This window comes from Hemiscyllium ocellatum, chromosome 13 (genome assembly GCF_020745735.1).
Source record: "Hemiscyllium ocellatum isolate sHemOce1 chromosome 13, sHemOce1.pat.X.cur, whole genome shotgun sequence".
NCBI lineage: Eukaryota > Metazoa > Chordata > Chondrichthyes > Orectolobiformes > Hemiscylliidae > Hemiscyllium > Hemiscyllium ocellatum.
The window spans coordinates 25,423,174-25,446,184 of NC_083413.1; the positions used below are offsets into that span (position 1 = coordinate 25,423,174).

The 23,011-nt window shown below is 44.5% G+C and overlaps 1 protein-coding gene across 1 annotated transcript in view; it reads left to right on the top strand.

The window, feature by feature from the left end:
• Window positions 1–22,752, top strand: part of LOC132821820 (claudin-1-like) — a 43,597-nt gene extending 20,845 nt beyond the window's left edge. Inside the window, exons 3-5 of the mRNA XM_060834647.1 lie at window positions 3,251–3,415; window positions 12,539–12,623; window positions 22,395–22,752. Of these exons, the coding sequence (XP_060690630.1) occupies window positions 3,251–3,415; window positions 12,539–12,623; window positions 22,395–22,563 (419 nt within the window). The 3' untranslated portion in view covers window positions 22,564–22,752. The remainder of the gene's footprint in view (window positions 1–3,250; window positions 3,416–12,538; window positions 12,624–22,394) is intronic.
• Window positions 22,753–23,011: the final 259 nt, after the last annotated feature.

Below are 23,011 nucleotides of genomic sequence, written 5' to 3' on the forward strand. Positions count from 1 at the left end.
ATCATAAACACTTTACAGACAATAAAATACTTATAAGTGTATTCCCTGTTATTATGAAACACAGCAAGATCCCACAAACACAAATGAGGCAATGAACAGCTAATATCCTTAATTCCCCTGCTCTTTTCCAAATGCTGCCATGGGGATATTTTCCTGCACCTGAGGGGACAGGTGAGGCCTCTGATTAATGTCTCATCCCGACGGCAACTGCACCAATAGCACAGTATAGAAGGATCCCCCTATACTTGAGAGTCAACCCGAATAAAGTCCTCAAACCCCTGAACTGCAACTTGAATCTGTAACCACCTTGTTCTGAGGCAAGCAGTGCTTCCCATGAATACCAGCAGACACTGGGTTTGAATTATTGCAGAAATGGCTCAGGCAAAGTGACCTTCAGTGGATGAGGCTGGTTCTGAAGGCACATTTCGTACTGATAAAACTCGCTTTTAAAATGTAAGCTCACATCTCAGTAAACTTCCTTCTTTGTTAGGGGGGAAATTGCAGCCATCATAGTCTGTAAAATGAAAGCAACAATTCTAGAAATACACAGTAGATCAGTGAGTGGCTAAAAGACCCCACCATGGTTTTTTCATTTTGAACTGAAGTGTTTACTTGTCTTTTGCAGATGCTGACCACTTGTGTATGTTTACATTTTTCCTGGTTTTGCTTATGTTGTCTAATATCTCAGTGTAATAATTCTTTACATTTGATGGATGAAAGATTATTGACCTATCTGTGATTTGCAGATTATCTTTATTATTCTCCTTTTGAGATTTGATACCAAAACTTGCTAATGCAGCATTTTTGTACATATTTGTACACAACTACCAACAGGTTTCTCTCATCATACATTCCCTTTTACATTGTGCCACTTGGCTTGCATTGTCCCTACTCAGTCTTCTGTCAAATTATATCATGTTTTTGTGTTGAATTTCATCATCCATGCAATCATTCCACCAGCCTCTGTTATTTCTGAAGTCTCTCACTACCTTCCTCATTGTTGACTTGCTTTCAAATTTAATGCAATTAGCTCACTTTGAAATTAATTCCTGCACTCCGAAATCCATATGTTGTAAACAGCAGTAGTCCTGGTACAGAGTCCAGTGGAAATCCACTCTGTACTTTCCTTCAGTTGGTGAACTGCCATTTAAATAAGAAGGTAAGAGCTAGGATCAGGAGTAGGCCATTTGACTCCTCAAATCTGCTCTGCTATTCTGGTAGATAATGGTTTATCCTCTGACTCAACACAATATTTTGGCACTATTCCCATTTCTCTTGATATCTTTAATGTCTGTAAGCAATCAATCTCTGCCTTTGACTTAATGACTGAGCTTCCACAGCCGTCTGGATCAGATAATTCCAAAGATTCATTACCCTCTCAGTGAAGAAATTCCTCCTTATTTCAATCCTAAATAGCATGCCTCTTATGGTAAGACAGTCTCCTTTTGATTCTAGATACCTCAGACAGAACAAACATCCATTCTTAAGACTATAAGGCATAAGGACAGAAATAGGCCATTCTGCCCATTAAGTCTACTCTGCCATTGAATACGATCATGGCTGATCTGATAATCTGAAAATCCACTTTCTGGTAATATACCCATAACCCTTGATTCCCTTAATGATTAAACGTCTTTTTTTTCAGCCTTAAATTGACTTAACAACACACCAGCCACAGCTCTCTGTAATAAAGAACTCCACACATTTGCTACCCTTTAGAAGAGAAATTCCTCCTCACCTCTGCCTTAAGTGGGTGATCCCATATTCTGAGATTAAGTTCTTTGGCCGTCAACTCTCCCACAAGGGGATATAACCTCTCAGCATCTACTCTTGCAGGCACCTTAAGGATTTTAGATACCTTCAATAAGGTCACGTCTTGTTCTCCGAAACTTCAGTGAATACAAGGTCAACCCACTAAATGCTTTCTCATAATAAAATTCCTCCATACATGGTACAACTCTAGTGAACCTTCCGTTGACAGCCTCTAGTGCAGTGTATCTTTCTTTATATATAGGTTCAATATTTTTGATGTACTCTGACTAGTGCTTTGTGTAGTTTTAACAAAATTTCCCTATTTTTACACACTATTCCATTTGAAATAAAGACCTTCTCGATTGCCTGCTGAACTTGATTGCCAGCCTTTTGTGATTTATGGACAAGGACTCCCCAAATCCCTCTGTACAACTGCTTTCTCTCATCTCTCTCTTTAAGTAATATTCAGCTCTTCTATTCTTTCTGCCAAAGGTCAAACTCTTTAGCCTATTGACTGTGGCATATTTGACATCCCAATTCTAACGCCACATAGCTATACTACTTCTCCTGTTGTTCATTATTAACCGAAAGTAACCAGACTGTTCTCATTTACCTGTGTATTCATGAGGACCCCTACATCCATGTTCTGCCTCACTCAAAAGATCGTGCTACTTGGACTCACCTGAGGAAATTTCACTCCAACCAAATGAAGCAAGTTAGAAAGCAATGCTTTCTAATAGCCTGTACCACCAGTTTTGCCATAGTTCCTTCTGCTAATTGCATCTTTAGAACTTGCCCAAATTCACTGCATTGTTCAGATGTATTTTATGTACAATCACATTTATCATTCATCAGCTTCATAACAATTAAGAAACCAAATATCGATATATATTCAGGCATAAACACCTAGTTTTCCTTCTTTTCTGTTTTCCATAGCATTCTAGACAACGGTGGTATTTCAAGGTAATTCCTGTTAATTATTCCCTGACTCTTCTCCAAATGTAATGTTGCAGTCCACCAGATCTTTTGCTTCTCTGGTGGATCTGTGCGTACCAACGTTTTTTCTTTGGCTTTATCTATTAATTTTGTTCCACCCAAAGTTTAATTATTGATCTTTCAAGCCCAAACAAACTTAATTTACTCTTTCGAACCCAATAAAAATGTTATGTGTTCCAATGAGATCATCATTCATTCTCCTAAACTACAGAAAATCCAGGACCTATCTCTCCTTTAAGATTAATCCTGTAATCTCATGGGTTAGTGGAGTGTTCGAGATTCCTACATGATATAGCGAGGAAGATAATTTTGTGGCAAGATCTTTTGCCTTTGTAAATGTTTGTAATCTCTTGTGAGATGGGTGACCAGCGATGAAGGTCTGGTCAGCATTGAAAATTCTTTTGAAACGTTCAATTTGGAAACTGTGTTAATTGATAGGATAGACAAAAAACTGATCTTAACTCCTTCTTGGTATTCATAACCATGTGCTTGTCTTTTTCAGGTACGATACAGGCTACTCGCGCACTAATGATAATTGGAATCCTCTTGGGAACCCTAGGGATCCTGATCGCTGCAATGGGAATGAAATGCACTACATGTTTTGCTGATGATAAAAAGAGGAAGGGACAAGTGGCTACTGTTGGGGGAATCATGTTCATTATCTCAGGTACAAATGAGGGGGAAGTGCTTTTTACTTATAAGAACGTCCAAAGGCACAAAAATGTAACTTTTCAATAAGGGGAAGGAAGAGTGGAGGAAATGCATTGACTTGGTTTGCACATTGTGTCTATTTTTATTTTTAAGGAGCCATTTTGAGTAAGCATGCTATTGGATTGATGCCAAACTAATCAATTCAAGATGCAAGCAATTATCTCAATTTGTGGAAATGTGAAATGAAAATGCATTAATTTTTCAGCCAAAGAGTCAATGATCTAAATGTAAGGTAGTGTCACTATAGTTTTATCCAACCATAGGGCTATCTTTTTTGTTAGAGAGACATATATAACTGATGATGGTTTAATCTGAGATTAACCGTACCCCAGGCAAAGGGAAAGAATGAGACAGGGAGTAGCCTCAGCTCATGCAAGAATTGAACCTGTGCTGCTGGTATCACATGCCAGCTGTCCAACCAATTGATCTAACCAACTCCCTATATGACTAGAGTGGATGAAATTGAATATCTAAGTCCAGGTAGTTACAAACTGAAGAAAGAAAGTGTTATCATGCTTTGTGACTTGGACTTGACTGAATCAAGAAAGGACTTGAGAGATTCTGAGGGTGGTTTTCGATTTTGCAGTGACTACAGACATCTAAGTGTGCAGTCAGTCCCATGGGATGCTCAGTAGGTCTGAGTTGAAGTATGAGGAGTGAACTGAATTTTTACAGTTTTATGGTCATGGCTGTCTTTCATTTCTAGTCAATGAATTATGTTGTAAACCTTGTGAAGAATTGAAACTAGAGCCACAAGGATCGATCCCTAATGTCAAAGGGAGTAAATACCAGAGTACTGTCTGAAAAACTCAGTCTGTTCAGAAAGAGAATTAGATTTAATTTATTGTCACATATACTCAGAGTAGCCACTTATGGCCTCATCTTAAGTACAAATGTACCTAGGTACAGGATCTTGGGAATAAATTAGAAAAATAAAGAATTAAAAAGTTCAACATTACAGAATTTCAAGCACATTGTGCAAGGCCTCCCTTCCAGAGCACACCGGCCCCTCCCCTCCAGACTGCACCGGGCCCTCCCCTCCAGACCACACCGGGCCCTCCCTTCCAGAGCGCACCAGGCCCTCCCCTCCAGACTGCACCGGGCCCTCCCCTCCAGACTGCACCGGGCCCTCCCCTCCAGACCGCACTGGGCCCTCCCCTCCAGAGCGCACCGGGCCCTCCCTTCCAGAGCGCACCGGGCCCTCCCTTCCAGAGCGCACCGGGCCCTCCCCTCCAGACTGCACCGGGCCCTCCCCTCCAGACTGCACCGGGCCCTCCCCTCCAGACTGCACCGGGCCCTCCCCTCCAGACAGCACCGGGCCCTCCCTTCCAGATCGCACTGGGTCCTCCCTTCCAGACCACACCGGGCCCTCCCCTCCAGACCGCAATGGGCCCTCCCCTCCAGACCGCAATGGGCCCTCCCCTCCAGGCTGCACCGGGCCCTCCCTTCCAGACCGCACTGGGCCCTCCCCTCCAGACTGCTCCAGGCCTCCTTCTCCAGACCACTCCGGGCCCTCCCCTCCAGACTGCTTCAGGCCCTCCCCTCCAGACTGCACTGGATCCTCCCCTCCAGACCGCACCGGGCCCTTCCCTCCAGACCACACCGGGCCCTCCCCTCCAGACCGAACCGGGCCCTCCCCTCCAGACCGCACTGGGCCCTCCCCTCCAGATCGCACTGGGCCCTCCCCTCCAGACCGCTCCAGGCCCTCCCCTCCAGACCGCTCCAGGCCTCCTTCTCCAGACTGCTCTGGGTCCTCCCCTCCAGACCGCACCGGGCCCTACCCTCCAGACCACAATGGGCCCTCCCCTCCAGACTGCACCGGGCCCTCCCTTCCAGACTGCACTGGGCCCTCCCCTCCAGACCGCTCCAGGCCTCTTTCTCCAGACCGCACCGGGCCCACTCCTTCAGACCACTCTGGGCCCTCCCCTCCAGACCGCACTGGGCCCTCCCCTCCAGAACGCACTGGGCCCTCCCCTCCAGACTGCTCCGGGCATTCCCCTCCAGACCGCTCCAGGCCCTCCCCTCCAGTCCGCGCAGGGCCCTTGCCTCCAGACCGCTCTGGGTCCTCGCCTCCAGAATGGGCCAGGCCCTCACCTCCAGATCGCACTGGGCCCTCCCCTCCAGACCGCACTGGGCCCTCCCCTCCAGACCGCACTGGGCCCTCCCCTCCAGACCACTCCAGGCCCTCCCCTCCAGACCGCTCCGGGCCCTCCCCTCCAGACCGCTCCGGGCCCTCCCCTCCAGACCGCTCCGGGCCCTCCCCTCCAGACCGCTCCGGGCCCTCCCCTCCAGTCCGCGCCAGGCTCTCCCCTCCAGTCTGCGCAGGGCCCTTGCCTCCAGACCGCTCTGGGTCCTCGCCTCCAGAATGGGCCAGGCCCTCACCTCCAGATCAAACCAGGCCTTGCCTCCAGTCCACGCTAGGCCTCTCCTTCAGTCCCACCCGGGACCTCTCCTCAAGTTCAGACCAAACTCAACCCTATACTGCACAAAGGACTCAGCACCTCTCTGGGCACGCAGCTCCACCGCAGCCAAAGCCATACTGAGTTCCCAAGGCCAGGCTCCAGACCTACCTCTGCGCTCTGGACACCGACACTGCTGCTGCAGACACCCTCCAATGCTGCTCTGGCTTCCCCATGAAGTCAGAAGATGAAAGAAAAGAAAAAAAATGGAAAAGGAGAGAGAAAGAGAGAAGGATGCGGCAGGCCCGGAACATATGGGCTCAGGAATCCTCTCATAGCCTACCATGCTGGCACCATCATTTTTGGATGTGGATGAGGATGAACCTTTTCAAAGGGTGTGTAAATTGTTGCATGGAGAAAAGCTACATTGTTTATTCATTCAGGCAGTGTGGATGCCAATAACAAGGCCAGAACTTTTTGCCCATCCCCATGTGGCCTTGACAAGGTGGTCTGCAGTTTTGAACCACTTCAATCCAATTAATGTAGACTCATAATGCCATCAGGGAGAAAGGTCCAGGGTTTTGACCCAGTGATTCTCAAGGAACAGTGATGCATTTTCAAATCATGAGCACCAGGCCCTCCCCTCCAGACTGCACCGGGCCCTCCCCTCCAGACTGCACCGGGCCCTCCCCTCCAGACCGCACTGGGCCCTCCCCTCCAGAGCGCACCGGGCCCTCCCTTCCAGAGCGCACCGGGCCCTCCCTTCCAGAGCGCACCGGGCCCTCCCTTCCAGAGCGCACCAGGCCCTCCCCTCCAGACTGCACCGGGCCCTCCCCTCCAGACTGCACCGGGCCCTCCCCTCCAGACTGCACCGGGCCCTCCCCTCCAGACAGCACCGGGCCCTCCCTTCCAGATCGCACTGGGTCCTCCCCTCCAGACCGCAATGGGCCCTCCCCTCCAGACCGCAATGGGCCCTCCCCTCCAGGCTGCACCGGGCCCTCCCTTCCAGACCGCACTGGGCCCTCCCCTCCAGACTGCTCCAGGCCTCCTTCTCCAGACCACTCCGGGCCCTCCCCTCCAGACTGCTTCAGGCCCTCCCCTCCAGACTGCACTGGATCCTCCCCTCCAGACCGCACCGGGCCCTTCCCTCCAGACCACACCGGGCCCTCCCCTCCAGACCGAACCGGGCCCTCCCCTCCAGACCGCACTGGGCCCTCCCCTCCAGATCGCACTGGGCCCTCCCCTCCAGACCGCTCCAGGCCCTCCCCTCCAGACCGCTCCAGGCCTCCTTCTCCAGACTGCTCTGGGTCCTCCCCTCCAGACCGCACCGGGCCCTACCCTCCAGACCACAATGGGCCCTCCCCTCCAGACTGCACCGGGCCCTCCCTTCCAGACTGCACTGGGCCCTCCCCTCCAGACCGCTCCAGGCCTCTTTCTCCAGACCGCACCGGGCCCACTCCTTCAGACCACTCTGGGCCCTCCCCTCCAGACCGCACTGGGCCCTCCCCTCCAGAACGCACTGGGCCCTCCCCTCCAGACTGCTCCGGGCATTCCCCTCCAGACCGCTCCAGGCCCTCCCCTCCAGTCCGCGCAGGGCCCTTGCCTCCAGACCGCTCTGGGTCCTCGCCTCCAGAATGGGCCAGGCCCTCACCTCCAGATCGCACTGGGCCCTCCCCTCCAGACCGCACTGGGCCCTCCCCTCCAGACCGCTCCGGGCCCTCCCCTCCAGACCGCTCCGGGCCCTCCCCTCCAGACCGCTCCGGGCCCTCCCCTCCAGACCGCTCCGGGCCCTCCCCTCCAGACCGCTCCGGGCCCTCCCCTCCAGTCCGCGCCAGGCTCTCCCCTCCAGTCTGCGCAGGGCCCTTGCCTCCAGACCGCTCTGGGTCCTCGCCTCCAGAATGGGCCAGGCCCTCACCTCCAGATCAAACCAGGCCTTGCCTCCAGTCCACGCTAGGCCTCTCCTTCAGTCCCACCCGGGACCTCTCCTCAAGTTCAGACCAAACTCAACCCTATACTGCACAAAGGACTCAGCACCTCTCTGGGCACGCAGCTCCACCGCAGCCAAAGCCATACTGAGTTCCCAAGGCCAGGCTCCAGACCTACCTCTGCGCTCTGGACACCGACACTGCTGCTGCAGACACCCTCCAATGCTGCTCTGGCTTCCCCATGAAGTCAGAAGATGAAAGAAAAGAAAAAAAATGGAAAAGGAGAGAGAAAGAGAGAAGGATGCGGCAGGCCCGGAACATATGGGCTCAGGAATCCTCTCATAGCCTACCATGCTGGCACCATCATTTTTGGATGTGGATGAGGATGAACCTTTTCAAAGGGTGTGTAAATTGTTGCATGGAGAAAAGCTACATTGTTTATTCATTCAGGCAGTGTGGATGCCAATAACAAGGCCAGAACTTTTTGCCCATCCCCATGTGGCCTTGACAAGGTGGTCTGCAGTTTTGAACCACTTCAATCCAATTAATGTAGACTCATAATGCCATCAGGGAGAAAGGTCCAGGGTTTTGACCCAGTGATTCTCAAGGAACAGTGATGCATTTTCAAATCATGAGCATATATGGCTTAGAGAAGATTTGCTGTGTATCTGCTGTTCTTCTCCTCCTAGTATTTCAAGCTTTGGAAAGTGCTGTCTAAGGAGCTTTGATGAATTTCTGCAGTGCATCTTGTAGAAGGTACATACTGCTGCTAATGACCATCGGTAGTGAAGAAAATGAATGTTTGCAGAAGTGATGCCAAACAAGTGGGCACGGATCCCGTCAAGTTTCTTGAATATTGTTGGAATGATACTCATCAAAGCAAGCAGGGAGTATTCCATTGCACTCCAATGTCTCTTTGTTCAGCATTACTCCCTAGGATCTTACCATTAGTGTATAAGTCCTGCTCTGATTTGCTTTCCCAAAATGCAGCACCTCGCATTTATCTTCCATTGGCCCATCTGATCAAGATCCAGTTGTAATCTGAGGTAACCTTCTTCACTGTCCACTACACCTCCAATTTTGGTGTCGTCTGCAAACTTACTAATTATACCATTTATGCTCACATCCAGTCATTTATATAAATGATGAAAAGGAGTGGACCCAGCACTGATCCTTGTGGCACTCCATTGGTCACAGACCTCCAGTCTGAAAAACAATCCTCCACCACCTCTACCTTTGAGCCAGTTGTGTATCCAAATGGCTAGTTCTCCATATATTGCTTGAGATCTAACCTTGCTAACCAGTCTCCCATGGGAAACCTTGTCGACCACTTAAAGAAGTCCATACAGATCACGTCTACTATTCTGCCCTCATTGGTTCTCTTTGTTACCTCTTCAAAAAACCCATTCATGTTTGTGAGACATGATTTCCCATGCTCAGAGCCATGTTGACTATCTCTAACCAGTCCTTGCCTTTCCAAATGCATGTATATCCTGTCCCTCAGGATTCCCTCTAACAACTTGCCCACCATCGACATCAGGCTCACTGGTCTATAGTTCCTTGGCTTGTACTTATCACCTTTCTTGAATAGTGGCACCACGTTAGCCAACCTCCAGTCTTCCGGCACATCAATAAAGAAATATCTCAGCAAGAGGCCCAGCAATCACTTCTCTAGCTTCCTGCAGAATTCAAGGGTACACCTGATCAGGTCCTGGGGATTTATCCACTTTTATGTGTTTCAAGACATCCAGCACTTCCTCCTCTGTAATATGGATGTTTTTCAAGATGTCACCATCGATTTCTCTGCATTATATATCTTCCATGTCCTTTTCAACGGTAAATACTGATGCAATATATTCGTTTAGTATCTCACCATCTCCTGTGGCACCAGATGAAGGCCACCTTACTTGGTCTTTGAGGGGCCCTATTCTCTCCTTGGTTAGCTTTTTGTCCTTAATGTATTTGTAAAAATCCTTTGGATTCTTCTTAACTCTGTTTGCCAAAGCTATCTCATGTCCCATTTTTGCCCTCTTGATTTCCCTCTTAAGTATACTCCTATTGCCTTTATACTATTCAAAGGATTCACTCGATCTATCCTGTCTATACCTGACATATGCTTCCTCCTTTTTCTTAACCTAAACCCTCAATTTCTTGAGTCAACCACATTCCCTATACCTATCAGCCTTCCCTTTCACCTTAACAGGAATATACTGTCTCTGGACTCTCGTTACCTCACTGCTGAAGAATTCCCATTTTCCAGCCATCTCTTTACCTGTGAACATCTGCCCCAGTCAGCTTTTGAAAGTTCTTGCGTAATACTATCAAAATTGGCCTTCCTCCAATTTAAAACTTTAACTTTTTGATCTAGTCTATCCTTTTCCATCACTGTTTTAAAACTAATAGAATTATGGTCGCTGGCCCCAAAGTGCTCCCCCACTGCCACCTCCGTCACCTGCCCTGCCTTATTTCCCAAGAGTAGGTCAAGTTTTGTGCCTTCTCCAGTAGGTAGATCCATATATTGAATCAGAAAATTGTCTTGTACATGCTTTACAAGTTCCTCTCCATCTAAACCCTTAACACTACGGCAGTCTCAGACTGTTTGGAAAAGTTAAAATCCCTTACCATAAACATCCTATTATTCTTACAGATGACTGAGATCTCCTTACAAATTTTTTTCTCAATTTTCCCCTGACTATTAGGAGGTTTATAATACAATCCCAATAAGGTGATCATCTCTCTCTTATTTCGCAGTTCCACCAAAATAACTTCCCTGCATGTTTTTTCTGGGAATATCGTCCCTCAGTGCAGCTGTAATGCTATCCTTTATCAAAAACGCCACTCCCCCTTCTCTCTTGCCTTCGTTTCTATCCTTTCTGGAGCATTTGTATCCTGGAACATTAAGCTGCTAGTCCTGTCCATCTGAGCCATGTTTCTGTAATTGCCATGATATCCCAGTCCCGTGTTCTTAACCATGCCCCGAATTCATCTGCCTTCCCTATTCAGCCCCTTGCATTGAAATAAATGGAGTTTAATTTATCTACCTTGTTCTCTGCTTTGTCCCTGCCTGCCCTGACTGGTTGACTCACTTCTTTTCTCAACTGTACCAGTCTCAGATTGATCTCTTCCCTCACTATCTCACTGGGTCCCATCCCCCACCTTACTAGTTGAAATCCTCCCGAGCAGCTCTAGCAAATTTCCCTGCCAGTATATTAGTCCCCTTCCAATTTAGGTGCAATCTGTCCTTCTTGTACAGGTCAATTCTACCCCAAAAGAGATTCCAATTATCCAAAAATGTGATTCCTTCACCCGTACACCAGCTCCTCAGTCATGCATTCATCTGCTCTATCTTCCTATTCCTACCCTCACTAGCTTGTAACACCGGGAGTAATCCAGATACTACCACTCTCAAGGATGTCCTTTTAAAATTCCTGCCTAACTCTGTATGTTCTCCCTTCAGAATCTCTTCCTTTTCCCTTCGTATGTCATTGGTTCCAATGTGTACAATGACTTCCTGCTGGCCCCTCTCCCCATTGAGAACATTCTGCACCCTCTCTGAGACATCCTTGATCCTGGCACCAGGGAGGCAACACACCATTCTGATTTTCGCTGCTGACCACAGAAATGTCTGTCGGTGCCTCGGACTAGAGAGTTCCTTAACACAATTGATCTCTTGGAACCCGACGTACCTTTCATCGCATTAGAGCGAGTCTCAATACCAGAAACTTAGCTGTTCGTGTTACATTCCACTGAGAATCCATCACCTCCTACATTTTCTAAAACAGCATACTTGTTTGAAATGGGGATAGACCCAAAAGACTCCTGCACTACCTGCCTACCTCTTTTACCTTTCCTGGAGTTAACCCATCTACATGATTGTATTTGTGACTTTTTTGCCTTCCTATAACTGCCTTCCATCACACTCCCTTGCTCTTGTAAATTCCTCATTACCTCTAATTGTTGCTCCAACCGATCCATTCGATCTGAATGGATTCACAATCAACTGCATTTATTGCAGATATAATCCTCAGTAACACATAAACATTCCCTAAAGTCCTACATCCGACAAGAAGAGCATATCACTCTACTGAGGGCCATTTTTGCTTCTTCCAATCTGCAGACCCAGAAAATAGCACTATCGTATTCCTCTACAAAACACAGCTCCAGGCTAACTTAATACTTATGGCTTATATTTTTAATTTTAATGAAGAGACATATCTCAATATAAAGTATAATCAAGAAAGAACTCACTCTACTCACTACTGCAGACTCACAGCAAGGCCACACTTAAGACTATTTACTCATCTATTTTTGTGCTGTGACATCTCCTAAATAGGTTCCTCAAAGATCAGTTGTTCACTTCCAAAATAGGTTTTGAAGCCTTAACTCCAGAACGTTAGCTGGGCTTCTGGATTACTTAAGTAGTGACTTGGCATGACATTGCATTTGTTTGATAATAGTTCTGTGAAGCATTTTGGGATATTTTGCTGTGTTAACTGAGCTAAATAAATAGAATATCTTTGTTGTAGTTCGGGCATTTCTGCTATTTTGAAATGATGATGAGGGTGTGGAAGTGAGTAATCACTTTTGTTCAGGAAAGCCAGGTTTTTTTTGTCAGCCATGGTTAACACTGCATGGAACGGACCAGATCTAAGACCTGTTGCAGGCCTGTTCGATTTCCTTTGCACTTTGACACATGTATTTTCTTTTAACAGAAGATGGCTAAAGACTAACTTTGTTTCTTGATCTCATTCTCAGGTCTTGCAACATTGGTTGCTACAGCCTGGTATGGGAACAACATTACCAGAGAGTTCTACAACCCCTTAACACCAACCAACAACAGGTAAGTAATCTATCTGGACCCAAATAAAGCATGAAAGAAATGTCCATTGGAAAGCCTGTTTCAGAATGTTCCAAATTACTGAGGTAATTGTAATGATTATAACGAGGTCAGTCAGATGGACTTCACAGAATATGAATTCCCTGATTGTACTGTTAACCTGGTCCAATCAGGGAGCTCTGGCTGACAGATATAAACAGGAGTGTCAGAAGTTCTGTTCATTCTGAGAGCTGGCTCTGGGGAAGCTGGAGCAAGGCCAAGGACTCTGCAAGTGTAAATAAGGGTGGCTAGGTGACAGGATACCAGCTTTTGAAGAGTTATTTCAATAATAGTTTTGTCAGTATTGATTATTGGATGAATATAGGCCAGAAGATACACACAACCCCCCCTCCCAACCCCACTCTTCAAATAATATTGGATCTTCTACTTTGAATAAGAGGGCGGGGGTGACCTTCACTTATTATCTTATGTGAGCAATGGCAAATGTGACAGTGTAGGACTCTCTCAGAACAGATATCACAGTTTAGATTATGTGCTTGAGGATTTAAACCCACCATGTTCTGACCCAAAGACAAATTGTCTACTTCCCGGACCACAGTCTGCCAGCCAGCCAAAAGTGGTTGATTTCATAGTAGATCATTTGGTTCCATTTGAAATGCAAGATTGTGGGTTTAGTTGAGGAGCTTTCTCCTTTGTTGGTCACTGGGGAGAAAATTATTTGAGGCAAATAGAGGCTCTGGCTCTTGCAGAAAGCACATCAGACACTACTCTCCTTCCAAATGTCAATCCAGTGAGTGAGGACAGTGTCTGGTTCCATGATGCAGCACCAACTTGAATTGTATTCTAACAATCAATTTCAAATAAATCATCCTTGGTAGAGCTGTACCCCTACACGGATTAGGTCCTAGGGAAAACTGGTGACCTAAAATGATGATGTCATGCCTTGCTAGAGTACGTAATAAATGAGGTGAGGGGTTTGTGGATTAGGAGATCTGGGTTCAAATTCCACCACCTTGGAGGTATGTTATAACACATCTAAAGAGGTTGAGTAAAATAACAACAATTAATCAGTGCATCTCTGGGATTAATACTGTAAGAATGTCAATAGTTAAAGCAACTTTAGATTGTGGTTTTCACCTACAAAATAAGAGGAAATTCCCAGCGATTGTGGTTGAGATGAGGAAGTTGAATTGGAATTGCTTGTAAATGTCATGTTCTATATACTCTCCTTCTTCTCTTTTTCGTTTTCCTCCTCACCCATATTCTCCCCTTAAAAAGGTCAGCCTGATTAAGAGAACTGAAAGTTCTTCAGGGACAAGAACCTGCCAAGACCAGTAATTGGTTCAACTGGAGTCACTTGAGAATCTTTCAAAGGCGCAATGGGGAAACGTCCCTTAGAACAGGCTTTGAACCATAATTCGCTAAGAAGTTAAAACTTGTGAAAATATCTCTTGAAAATGGCTTGTATGTTTGATGTGAAATGAACATTGTAAATATTGAGGCAAAAGTGAGGACTGCAGATGCTGGAAACCAGAGTTTAGAATAGAGTGGTGCTGGAAAAGCGCAACAGGTCAGGCAGCATCCGAGGAGCAGGAAAAGCAATGTTTCAGGCAAAAGCCCTTCATCAGGAATGGAGGCCTTGATGCAATTGTAAATGCAGTCGTAATATACAGTTTTGGAAGAGACTGATTTATTTTGAAGGTCATGTAATAATTACATTGTGGTCCAGCAGGACAAAATTTGCTCGATCCCAAAGAGAATAACATTTTAAACTTTATAAAATGAATTTGCAAGTCAGCTCTGGGAAGAATCATTATCATAGGAAATGCAGCAAGGTACAGTTAACAGTCAAACTTCAGTTTGAATCCAAACCAGGCAAATTGACTCTGATTGTCCAAGACATTGTCATGTTCTCACAAGGGGTCACTTGACCCGAAACATTAACTCTGAATTTTCTTCACAAATGCTGCCAGACCTGCTGAGCTTTCCCAGCAATCTCTATTTTTGTTTCATTGTCATGTGGAACGCACTGTATATTAGCTATTTCCCAAGTTGTTGTTCAGTTGAAAAGATACATGTGTGGATAAGGACTTTCTACTTGTAATGGATAAGTCCTCATGTTTTCAATATTTGTGTGATTAAGTACCCAATCTGCAGAATGCCACTCCTGCCACTAACAGGATGCTGCCATCAAGCCAAAAATATGATGTGCCCGTCACATAAATGAGTATTGTGGTATATAGGTTTCATTGCCTGCTAAGTAGGACATAGGTCCCAAAGTCTAACAGATCATATCAAACAACTTGTTCCTTTGTTACCTCTGTTTCTCCCTGCACCTTCCCAAAGCATCATTTATTGAAATAGTTCACTTTTGATCTGAGATACACTAGGGGAAAGATTTAATCCATGGAAGTGACAGAAAATTAGCTAATTAGTGAATCAGCTTTTATTTTCATTAAAGTCAATGGGAAATTGAGTGCAGTGTCTAACAATGATCCCCATCTGCCTGCTGTATGAAACTGGCACAGATCAATTTCACCTTGTGTATCAAAACCACCACTTTTGCAGTTGCACCACATGAGTTTGGATTTATTCTTTTGGCACAAGGCCCTTCCTCTTTCTCTTTCCAATCTCAAAGACTTTCCTTCCTCTTTAATGGGTGAGATATTCTTTATTTTGAATAATAAATGTCTCAGTTCCTCCACTGTGGAGGAGTTTCTGTGACTCACAAACTACAGTACAACTGCACATTTAATATGAACAGCAAGCTCTGGAAACCATCGGCAGCATCTGTGAAGAGAGAACAGAGGGGCTAAAGAAGAGCCGTGTTGGACTTGAAACATTAATTCTGTTTCTCTCTCCACAGTTGCTAATAGACCTGCTGAATTTCTCTAGTGTTTTCAGTATTTATGTCAGACTTCAGATTTCCAGCATCTGCAGTGTTTTCATTTGGTCATGATTTGCTAATTGCTTTTCACTTGAAGGCACTCAAAGGAATGTGGAATTAAGCTAGACCTGGATACATTTATCTTATGTAATTCCTGCACATCAGCAAAAATAATTGATGATTTATGCAGTTCAGCAAGTGGAGGCTGTGTTACTAGGAATTATTATGAACTTTGCTATAGTCAATTTTGAACTATTGACATGGTTTTAAAGGAGCTGGAGTTGTAAAATGTGTGCTAGTGCCTATTCAGCTGTACTGTGTCGCCACAGCAGATAGCGTTCAGATTTAATGTCTGGATAAGGTAAACTTTTATGCTGAAACATTTTTGGTTGTTTTTGTGAACGTGCAAGAGCTGATTTTCAGTTGGGCTCACCTCTGCTCATAGGTTAATGGTTTGTACAAGATGGAACAAAGCAGGGAACATTCTTTGAAGAGTGAATGTTTGTGTGTGTTTGCAAATATGCGTGGGGGTAAAGTGAAGTATGAGGGCCCAAATTAATCCCGTAAGCATTGCTAGCTGTAAGGGTATGATTCATATATGCTGTTATTACATTCAAGATTGAAAAAATTTCTTCCATATTCTCTCCATTCTTTTCAGTTTCTTCCTCTTGTTACAAGTCTGTGGCAAGGAGTGCACTGGAAATTAAGTTCCACCACTCTGAGTTCTACCAAAATATTTGATTTTATTTTGATCCCGAAAACAGCCAATTTGTTGCTCTTAATTACTGTGCTTAAAAAGAAACAAATCTTTCATCAAGTTTCCCCCATAAAATAACCTTGTTTGTTAGAAACACGTCTATGCTTTAAACTTATGTTAAACTGATTATAATGAAGCTACTATGTAGAATTAAAAATTGTCCCCTTAATGCCAAATCCATGTATATTAATAAACAAATGGAATCAGATGACAGAGCTCTACCCAGAGAAATAATGAATGGAAAATTAGACAACTGGAATTACCACATAAGCTCAGTCACTACAAGAGTAGGTCACACTGATACTCAGTGGCAGCAATCTGTGCTATCTACAAGATGCACTTCAGGAATTCACCAAAAATGCTTAGACAGTACCTTCAAAATCTAGAAGCACTTCAATCTAGAAGGAGAAGGGGAAACAGATACATGGGAGCACCTGCAAGTTCTCCTCCAAGCCGCTTACCATTCTGACTTGGAAATATATCACCATTCCTTCACTTTCACTGCGTCCAAATCCTAACAGCGTTATGGGTCAACCCTAAGCAGGTTCAATAAGGCAGCCCAGCATCATCTTCTTCAAGGCAAGTAGGAACTGGCAATAAATGTAGCAATGCCTACATCCTATAATGAATAAAAACAATTCCTTCCCTAAAGGATCTTTAGTGAGCCAGTGTATTGATAATGGATACATGGTCACCATTAGGTTAACTTGAAATTGCAGATTTTCATTGAAGTCAAATTTGACCATCTACCATGATGGCGTTTGAACCCATAACCCCATAACATTAGTTTGAGACTCTGGCTTACTTCCACAATTAAACAGTTCTCACGTCTAGCAAAACAGAAAGCAAAATGCAGAGACTGTTGCTAGGCTACACTTTGCCTCTTCAAAAACACAGTTTGTTTGTCTAGCAATTATAAACTAATAAGCATTCTCTCATCACTCTTCTAAACAATTTGCTCTTAAAGCCACTTAGCTTATCAAAAAAATGCAGAAAATACCCAGTTCTTCTGAACTCTTGATTTTTGCATTCCAAAAATTCGCATGATTAATAACTGGTAATCCAGGAATAGGCCAAGTCTTCACTTTTCACATTGTTATAATCCACAGATATGTGTTGCCAACACTAAACCCTAATATCAATCCTAACCTGAACTGAGCTCTCTATATCACAGAAAGATTCAGTCTAGATGGAGGCCATTCAGTCTATTGTCTCTGCAGATGTGGTTTACTGAGTGCCATTTCCCACTTTTACTCACAAATTGTTCATTCCAGTTCCTAACCATTCAGTGTGTAAAAAAATGTTATTCCTCTTGTTACCTTTTTGCTAACTACCTTAAATCTACAATGTCTGGCTCTTGATCCTCCCATCAATGAGAACAGTTTCTCCTTATTCACTCTGTCCAGACCCCTCAAGGTTATGAACACATGACCAAACCTCCTGTCAAACCTGCCTTCAAAATGGTAGACAATCCCAGCTCATTCATTCTATCCAGGTAAGTGGAGTTCCCATTGCAGGAAGCACTGTAAAGTGCCTTTTTTGAAAGCCATTCTGATGAATCTTCTCTGAATCCAAAACTAAAGTGGGATTTGTGACAAAGGTCGGCAGCACGATGGCTCAGTGGTTAGCATTGCTGTCTCAGTGCCAGGGACCCACATTTGATTCCAGCCTCGGGCAATTGTCTGCATGGAGTATGCATATTCTCCCAGTGTCTTCATGTGTTTCCTTTGGGTGCTCCAGTTGCCTCCCACAGTCCAAAAATGTGCAGTTTGGGTGAATTAGCCATGCTAAATTGCCCATAGTGTTCAGGGATGTGTAGGCTAGGTGCATTAGTCATGGGAAATGTAATAGGGTAGAGGAATGAATCTGGGTTGAATACTCTGGAGGGTTAGTGTGGACTTCTTGGGCCAAATGGCCTGTTTCCACATTATAGGGATTCTAAATTCTAAAAGCTAACCAAAAATAATGGATAGGAGAATAAAAAGCTTTGTCTCCTTGTGATAAAGGCTGATATTCCATGTGCTGCCTTAGCTATTTGTTGTATCTGCCGGTTATCTTTCTATGATCAATGTATAAGGACACCTATATCTTTGTGTATGGCAACGTTCTCCAATCTCTCTCCATTTACCAAATATCAAGCAGTTATTTTACCAGCATGTAAACATTTTCCAAATAATTTTCATCAACCATTGTTTTTACATACTCATTTAATCTGGCTATATCGATTTGTGGAGTCTCTTGTCACTATTACTTGATCTCTTCCCTATCAGCAGATTTAACTATAGTATCATAAGGCCATTCATCCGATGCATAGATCATAAATAACTGTAATATTTATTGTGTTGCCGTAGCATTGTGAATTTAAAGTGCAAAAGCAATCTTCTCACCACAAGGCTGGCTTTCCAATTCACTTCATTTAATTGTATATGAATATGAGATGAGCTCGACAGATGTTTTCCAACTCCTCCAGGATATCTGTTAACTTTAAAAAACACAGAGAATCTATTAAGCAAATGTGCTTATGGGCTAACACTTGCTGGGACCTGAGGGGCTAGGAGTGATGAATGGGCAATATCTCATGGTGAACTCTACACAGATGTAGGATTGTTTGTGTATGTGGTGACTACAATAAGGATCGAGGCTTCATGGGAGTGGTACAGCAATGGACCATGTAGGGAATGAAGTGAAGGTTATAGACACAATACATTTTGTGGACTTATGTGTGGAAATAAAGTGCTGAAAACCAAACCTTTGACTCTGAGATAAGTGTGCCACAAACATGGACAAAAGATCAAGGAGCATGAACAACTGAATTTGAGGCAAACTCTCCACAAGCAAAGGTGGTTGAGATTGCTGGAGGACAGTCATTTCATTTCCAGGACATCTCTGCAGGAGTTCCTCAGGGTAGTGTCCTTGGCCTAACTGCTTCATTAATGACCTGTCGTAAAGTCAGGAGTGAGAATGTTCAATGCTGAGCACAATACTCACCGCTGTTTGCGACTTCTCAGCTACTAGAACCATCCGTGCCCACATGCAGAATGACCTGGCTAACAACCAGACATGGATTGATAACTGTTTAGTAATGTACGTGTTTAACAATGAACCGTCTCCATCAAGAGAGAATCTAACCATTGCCTCTTGACATTCAATGACATTTTCATCACAAAATCCCCCAAAACCAACATCCTTGATGTTACCATTGACCAAAACCTGAATTGGACCAGCCATATTATTAACTGTGACTATATAAGAGCAGGTGAGATGCTAGGAATCCTGCAGTATATAACTCATCTGATCCAAACTGCCTCTAAGTGCAGCTTCAACAACACTCAAGAAGCTTGACACAATCCAGGACAAAAGAGTTCACTTGATTGGTATGCCAACCATCAACTTAAGCATTGGTTTTCTCTACCAATGAAACTCAGTAGCAGCAGGATGTGCCATCTATAAGATGAACTGCAGAAATTCACCAAGACTTGGTGGGCGGCACGGTGGCACAGTGGTTAGCACTGCTGCTTCACAGCGCCTGAGACCCGGGTTCAGTTCCCGACTCAGGCAACTGACTGTGTGGAGTTTGCACGTTCTCCCCGTGTCTGCGTGGGTTTCCTCCGGGTGCTCCGGTTTCCTCCCACAGTCCAAAGATGTGCGGGTCAGGTGAATTGGCCATGCTAAATTGCCCGTAGTGTTAGGTAAAAGGGCTAAATGCAGGGATATGGGTGGGTTACGCTTCGGCGGGTCGGTGTGGACTTGTTGGGCTGAAGGGCCTGTTTCCACACTGTAAGTAATCTAATCTAAAAACTCTTTACACAGAACCTTCCAAATCCTATAACTCCTGTTATCCAGAAGGGCAAGGACAGCAGATTAATGGGAAAACCAGTATGTGCAATCTTCCTTGCATGTCACTCACCATCCTGACTTGGAAATTTATCACCCTTCCTTCAGTGTCAAAATCCTGGTGTCCCTCCCTAATAGCGGTGTGGCTGTACCTACATCACAAAAACTGCAACAGATAAATAAGGCAGCTCACCAGAACCTTCTTAAGGGCAATTAGGATTGGGAAATAAATTCTGTACAATGTAGGGATTTCTGCATTCTGAGAATGATCAAGAAAGACTAAGCGCTGAATAAATGCAAATTGTTGACTTTAAAAATTCTTTTGTGTTAACTGTTCAAAATAGGTAATTCTGGGATGGTTAAATTCTCTTTTGTTGGAGATGGTCATTGCCTTGCACTGTATAGCATGAATGTTACTTGACATTTGTCAGCCCAGATCTGCATATTTTCTAGGTATTCCTGCATTTAGACATTGACTGCTTCAGTATCTGAGGACTCACAAATGATCAGCATTCTGCAATCATCAGTGAACATCCTCAATTTTGATCCTATGTTAGAGGCAGGGTCATTACTAAAGCAGCCAAAGATTGGTGGGTCTGGGGCACTACGCTGAAGAACTCCTGCAGAGATGTCCTGGAGTTGAGTTGGCCAACCTCAAACAACCAAACCACCTTCCTTTGTGCCAGTTTCCAATCAGCAGAGAGCTGTCTTCCAATTATGTTGACTCAAGTTTCACTAGAACTCCTTGATGCCCCAGTCAGGCAAGTGCTGCCTCAATGTCAAGTCACTCTCGCTTCACTTCTGAATTTCAGCTGTTTTGTCCATGTTTGAGCCAAGGCTGTAATGACATCAGGAGCTGAGTGCCCCTGGTGGAACCCAAACTGGACATCAATGAGCAAGTCAGTTTAGCGAGTGCTAAATAAAAACTGAAAGAGTTGTGGATGCTACAAATCGAAAACAAAAACAGAAATTGCTGGAAAAGTTCAGCAGGTTTGGTAACATCTGTGGAAAGAAATCAGAGTTAACTTTTCAGGATCCTGTTTTTGTTGCTAAGCATGTGCTGTTTGAAAGCACTCTTGATGGACACTGTCCATTATTTTGCTGACAATTGAGAGTAGACTGACAGGATAATAATGACCTGGTTATATTTGTCCTGCTTTTTGTGTACAGGTCATACCTGGGCAATTTTCTACATTGTTGAGTACATACCAGTGTTGAGGTGTACTAGAACAGCTTCCCTAGGGGTGCAGTTGGTTTTGAAGTACATGTCTTCAGTCAGAATGTTGTCAGGGCCCATTGTGTATGCAGTAACTGCTGCCTCCAGTTGTTTCTTGATATCATGTGGAGTGAATCACATTGGCTAAAAAACTAGAATCTCTGATGCTGGGGATGCCTGGAGGAGGCCAAGGTGGATGTTTCACTGAGTATTTCTGCAGTTCTTCGAGCAGAATCGCTAAGTGGATGATCAAATTCTTCTACATTGAAGGCTCATATGCTCACTTTCTCACATCCAATCCTTTCTATCCCAATTTTCTACTGTGTGTTTGAATTCCACTTTGATTGTTGGAGGATGATCTGTTTTGTTGCAAACTGTTAAAATTCAGACCTTTTCTTTAGTGAATGCCAATGAAATCCACAAACCAAGGTCTCTGAATAAACTGATTACTGGTATACCTTGTAGCTTGGAATATTGAATTGAATTAAGTCCAAAGTTTTGGGAGAACCTATAAAACAAAATTAAAACCCAACAAACATTTTAAAGTTGAGCATTGTTAAACCATGTTATAGAGGTTTATAAAATCATGAGAGACATGGACAGGGTAAAAAGACAAGGTATTTTCCCTGGGGTGGGGAAGTCCAGAACTAGAGGGCATAGGTTTAGGGTGAGAGGGACAAGGTTTAAAAGGGACCAAGGGGGCAACTCTTTCATGCAGAAGTTGGTGCATGTATGGAATGAGCTGCCAGAGTTATTGGTGGAGGCTGGTAAAAATACATTTAAAGGGCATCTGGATGGGCATATGGGTTTAGAGGGATGTGGGCCAAGTGCTGGCAAATGGAAATAGATTAATTTAGGGTATCTGGTCGGCATGGACGAGTTGGACCGAAGGGTCTGTTTATTAGAGTCATCTCTATGACTCTAATAAACCAATCTTCAAAGGAGAAATCCATTGTTCCATACAGACCTTACAAATATTGGTTAAGAGTAAACATGAAAAGTTCTAAGGGACCTTTGGCCCTGGTTTGATCAGAGGCTAAATGCATCAAAGTATTGATCTCACTTCTCTTTCGTTTTCAGGTTTGAGTTTGGCCAAGCTCTGTTCATAGGATGGGCTGCTGCTACCCTCTGTCTACTCGGTGGAGCCTTTCTGTGCTGCTCGTGCTCCAAAGGTACCGGGGGATCCTACTCAAAGCAAGCCTACCCACGAGCACAAGGTGCTCCTTCTACTGCAAGGAACTACGTGTGAGGCCAGTGGAACTACTGAGAGGATCACACTCAAACTATTCACTTGCTTTGTGACCCTTTAAGTGAGGGATACATAGTATTAATCTTCATGACATTTCCTAAAAGACGAGTAGGAAATTAATTAATTTCTTACATTTACTTGCTTACATTTCAATTTTATTTCATCTTAAATAAACCAATTGTCAGTTTATTTGTTTTTGAGTACAGACTATAGAATATCTTGCCTGCATATATCATGAATCATATATTCATATCATGTATCAGATCCTGCATGGATATTTCAGAATGAGGGATTGTAAGGGGGCTTCTCATGCGATGGGGTTAAACGGGTGTTGTTCCAGGATACAGTACAATGACTTGAACACAGTAAAGCTTTGAATTGCTGCATCACAATATACATCGTTCACACACACAATTCTGCTGGTACAGTTTCTGCTAGATGATTGTTC